Source organism: Musa acuminata, chromosome BXJ2-9 (assembly GCF_036884655.1).
Source record: "Musa acuminata AAA Group cultivar baxijiao chromosome BXJ2-9, Cavendish_Baxijiao_AAA, whole genome shotgun sequence".
NCBI lineage: Eukaryota > Viridiplantae > Streptophyta > Magnoliopsida > Zingiberales > Musaceae > Musa > Musa acuminata.
Genome location: NC_088346.1, coordinates 48183970 through 48189326, shown reverse-complemented (window position 1 = coordinate 48189326; position 5357 = coordinate 48183970). Strand labels below are relative to the sequence as shown.

General features: G+C 43.6%; 1 protein-coding gene across 1 annotated transcript; it reads right to left on the bottom strand.

Annotated features, from left to right (window-relative positions):
- Positions 1 to 1947: 1947 nt before the first annotated feature.
- LOC135623762 (cyclin-D1-2-like) lies at positions 1948 to 4512 on the bottom strand. The gene is made up of 6 exons (XM_065127073.1): positions 4045 to 4512; positions 3849 to 3935; positions 3368 to 3463; positions 3091 to 3292; positions 2877 to 3007; positions 1948 to 2795 (listed from the first exon to the last, which is right to left on the bottom strand). Exons 1-6 carry the CDS (start codon positions 4243 to 4245, stop codon positions 2613 to 2615), a joined length of 900 nt encoding a protein of 299 aa, XP_064983145.1. The 5' UTR covers positions 4246 to 4512; the 3' UTR covers positions 1948 to 2612.
- Between the last annotated feature and the right edge of the window lie 845 nt (positions 4513 to 5357).

The window sequence follows — 5357 nt, the reverse complement described above, 5'->3', positions numbered from 1 at the left end:
CTTTTTTCACATGATCCACCTGCAGCTTCCTTTCCCCACTGTCTATTGTTCAGGAAAAATCCTACTTTTCAGAACAGAGTTTAACAGATTTCAAGATGTTCAACATCATTCATGTATGACAATCTACATGTATATGATGATCATACCCCTCCCAAATACTCTATTTTTGTCATTTGAGAAAACAGTTCAAGCTCAAAGGAGAAAACAAGAATTCTTTCAGATGGTCCAAGTCCTATAATTCAGAGCAAAGTCTAAAAGGTTTCAAGATGTTCAATATCATTCATGATGCAGAAAGAGAAGCAACGAGAGATTCCTTCATAAAAACCCTGATACAATCTACATGGGTATGAGCGTACCTCCCACTCCAAGATTTGGACTTCACTCTTGCATATACGACTTGTCATTTTAGAAAACATGAGTTCTTTTGCATGATCCAATCTCTAGAACAAAGTCAAGTACTTCCAACATGTTCAACATCATTCATGATGCAGAAAGAGAAGCCTGGAAAGATTCTCTAGCTGTAACTCTGACGCAATCCACATGTATATAAGCATACTCCTCCGATAATGGTGCTTATCATGCGAGAAAATTAAGTCAAAAAAGGAGAAAACAAGACCTCTTTTACATGATCCATTTATTGTTCTTCGGAAAAATCTCACATTTCATAACAAATTCTAAGAACTTCCAAGACATTATGATGCAAAAAGAGAAGCCTAACTAGTCGGAGTTTGTAGATGATGCTCACGACGCGAGGGATTTAACTTGGCTAAGCATCTGACCCCCTCGAAGATCCAATCCTCAATAGTGACGTAGATGGATCGATGATCAATTTAGATACTAATACGTCTTCTTGGTATAAACCCTGGTATTAGCATGCGGTGTTCATGGAGTTGAGACATCCGCAAGCAAAACTATCATGCATCCTGGAACTGTAGAACATGAGTTGTGCAATGAATGAACGGTCCCGGTGGCAGAGGTTTCACAAGAAAGACCACGGACCCAATCAGCGTGCAGCTGTTGGGTGTTGTTTTGTGGAGGAGATGCATCCCATTAGCATCGTCTACAAGTTCGTTAGCAGCAGCGCAGGGAACAAGCAACGATGCTCGGGACCGTACCCGACGGCCTGAGCTGTGCTGGTTGGACGCATTCCGACCGAGTCTCATCATGCCTCTGTCCTCTCCATCATTTCGCTCCTCTTCTCCTCCACGTATTGCATCAGTGTCCCCCACACAGATGCCAGCCCTTCTGTGCCATCTAATTCCCACATAAACCTCTATCTTTTAGAGGAGCTGCAGGGGTTTTGTTTATACGTCAGCTTCAATCATGTCCTTGTCAAGAACATGTAGAGGAGGGAGGAAGGAGTATGGCGAGGGTTGCTGATATTTTTCCTCCTTTTCATGCTTTTTGTTGACTTCTGCATGAACAGATGGGTGCAGATGTTTGAAATGTCTCACAATCTAAAGAGTAGGTTTGATCCGCGACTTAAAATATATTAATCTTGAATAATAATTTGACTTGGACTCATCTGATCTAAAATTTCAATGTGGGATTAGGATCAACTTTCATTAAGTAATGAATCAAAGATTGAAATGAAAATAAATTAGACTATAATATAATCTACCTTTACAAAGAGAAAGAGGAGACCATCACACCACATGTTAGCAGTAAGAACTGCTGAAAGATAACTATTCATGTCTTTCAGAGTTCCCATAAGAGCATTTGATATGTTTGATGGTGTTTGATGTGCCCAGAAAACATATCATATTTTGTTGTTTATATTTTGCATTCAGAATCTTTTAGTTCATACCCTTTTTTCCATCATAAAATAAAATGCCTTTTGATCTGCACATTCATCCAAAGCAGTGATTGGTCATTTGAAGCTCTTTCTGTTTCATGACAAATCCTCATTGCCGAATACTATGAGATCTGCAAATAAGGAATTTGGAATTGACAATAGAAATATCAGGTTTTGTATTGCAGATTGTTCAGAATAGACAGCCTTCAATTGGCCTTTATACAGACACAAATATTTGCATCACCATCTCCAGGATGCAGCCTGAAGCTTCAGTGACTGCCACCCTCTTCAGGCTGACAAGCATGCTCAAAAACACATGCATGACACTCACGATCACACAGCTCAAGGAACAAAACCTCCACACAGGAACAAAAAGAAGAGATGAGGTTGAGGCAGCAGTTTGACCAGCAACATGAGATCTGGACCTTCTCTCTCTCCAGTTACCTGCTTCCCTCCTTGAATTCCAACCCCCATCATTTTACAGTGGCCATGAAAGAAACCAAGTACTCCTCACAGTCCTCACAAACCAATACATCAACAATGGCAGCAGACCCCCCTCCCTTGGGACTCTGCAACTCTAATGCCATCATGGCTTACTCAATAGCAAAAAGGAAAGGAAAAAAACATTATCCAGAGTGCCTAACTCACTAGACATACACACACAATATACTAATCTGCACATTTTGTGGAATCAAACCAACCTCTTGTTTATGATGCTGAGAAATCTGCAAAGCCAACAAGTGTCATGCCCACTCCTCTTCTTATTCCCCCAGGCCCATCCTTTTTATTTGTAGCAAGGTCTCTTTTCATCAGCCACTCAATTGCAGTTGCTGTTGAGCTTCCTCCTTTTGGTGGGTGGAGCTGAGGAGGAAGATGAGATGCCTGACTCCCTTTTAACTGGACTGGTCACTCTGTGCTGCGACAGGATCATTGGAGACTTCCTCAGCCTTTGATCCACAGCAACCTGTCGCATCAGTCGACAGCAATTGCCAATTCCCTCCTGCAACAACAGCATATGATGATGATGATGATGGTGATACTAAGAACAAAAACAACAGATCAATATGTCTTCATGAGTTACCTCAGTTAGCCCAACACACCATGATGCTGCGGTTGCAGGATTAACAAAGGTCCGATCCTGTGTTTCATCAGCTGCACAGATCATGGCAGCTGCGGCAAGTGCTGGTGGGCAGTGACTTAGGAAGTCAACCTCTGTTGCAGCACATGATTCAGATTCAAGCACCGCAGATCTCTAACATTGAGATATAATACCCACGACAAGAACTGAAGATTACCATGCATCGCTGCTAATATGACTTGTGTGGCCTGCAAAACCAGCAACCTGGCTGTTCTACCGCATGGATCGATCTTGTGGGCAAAGAAATCGACAAAACTGAGAGGCGTCACAGATCGAAGCCTCCAATCCAGTGCGGCGAGCACAAGAAGCTCCATGCGAAGCACTGTGTGAGGATCGAAGATGAACTTGGCATCCTCAACCTAACCAATCAACTCAGGCCTTAATGCATGCATGTTTGGTGGAACAGTAGTCACTAGTTTCTTCAGCTCGGTTACCTGCAAGTCCAACAGGGATGGCACCACTGTCTCCTCCATCTTTGCAGCCAGTGAGAGGCAGGCCACTGACAGAAGCTGCAGTGCCCATCCATTTTGCTGCATTGGTAGAACCAGCATGAGATTACCCATAAATCCTAACATGTAACAAGCAATGCGAGGCCACACACAAGTCATCATCTTCTTAAGACTGCATGCAGCAAATTCCATCCATCGCTTCACTGAGCATTGCATTTAACATTCTGATGCAATGTCATGATATTAGAAGGAGGTCAAAGTTTGGACGATAGCATCCATTTGTACAAAGAACTCAGCATCAAGGTTTGCTGGTTTCTTGAGCAAGGGGATTTCTGTGCTAATAGCTACAAGCCGAGGGATCTTAGTGTAAAATATGAGTATTACTATGCTAACCGAGAAGAGACAGCGGCCCGTCCGATCAGAATCAGACGGAGAAGAGCTCAGACAAGGGACATCGGTCGATTACCGGTAAGCGGTGAGAAGAGAGGAAGCGATCCACGTAGTTGACGGCGAGGCACGCCGTCAGCGGACGGAAACGATGGTAAGCGCGAACCTACGAAAAGCAACCAAACGTCCGTTAAGATGGGGGAAAGGAAGGGGAAGACCCGCGCAGGTTAGCAGAAGCGTATGAGACAATTCTAGAGTGTGCCGGGGGAGTTGACCTTGAGGATCCACGCGACGGCGTCACGGCGGGCGACGGGGTCGAGCGAGTCGGGTCCGGCCGAGCGGGCGGCCGCCCCCTCGCCTCCTACGAAGCCGGCGATCGGCTGGTCGTCGCCGAACGAGGCGAGCTCTCCGGCGTCCTCGCCGCAGAGGAGGTCGAAGCAGGAGGAGGCGGAGGAGTCGGAGGGGGAGGGCGGCATGACAGCGGGAGAAGGCACCCGGTCCTCATTGTCTTCCCATCACCGCGGAGCACCAGAACCCGGTAGAGAGGAAGGAAAGAGTGAAGAGAGACAGTGTGGGTACTGTCGAGATGGTGGCGAGGAGTAGTATATGGACTGGGAGCTGAGAGCGAGGGATACTACCGCTACGTTTCAGTGTAAGGCTCGTGTAATTATATAGAGAGAAGGGGTTTGTGTGTTTGTGCTTGCTTTTCTTGTAGCTCCCTTTTGATCTTCCCTCCTTGTCAGCTCTCAGTCTTTTTCCTTGTAGTTTACCATGATCCGGTCTAAATCTTTTGCTTGCAGAAGGCAGAATGTGTGTGTTTGTATTATCTTGTCTGTAGTGCCCTTTTCATTTACTTGGGTGTCAGCTAGCTCGGTGGTTCTACTCTTCTTCTTTCCTTTTTCCGTGTGTGTTCCTACTCTTCTTCTTGCCTTGTGAGAGACTCCACCGTGCTGCCGTTTGCATGGGAATAGAACCAGTCACAGGTCAGGTTAATAGTTTGACGGTCCGAACTGAACCAAAATTAATAATTAATTAATTATTATTTTTAAAAAAATAATAAAATTAAAAATTAAAATAGACAAAGAAAAAGATTTTAAAAGAAAATAAATTAATTAGAGATTCAGGGGAATATTGTGATCTGAAAACATCATCCGTTCAGTGGTATTTTTTTGACCTGATGTGGGCAAAAATAAGACAATATTGTCATTGAGGACTATCCATGTGTCCAGTATTGTAGGGATTTATGCCAACTTCATCCATGGATGGATGAGGTACTTCTGTTGTAGCAAGGAATAGCATAGTGAGAAATATACAGAGCATATCTTGTCTTATTAAATATTTGGTCTTTTATTCTTTCTTTGACTTGAGCTTTGAGAAGGGACACAGTAAATTTCTTCCTTGTGTGAAAACTTTTGGGATTAATTCCAACATCTTTCATGAAATAGATTCATACTATATGAACTCAACTAGACCTGTATAGTTTGTATCTGAACTTACTGACTCAAGCATCAAAGGAAGGTAGTGAATCTCTTCTTTATGTAGAAACTTTTGGGACTAATCATAAAATATTTCATGAAAATGATTCAGA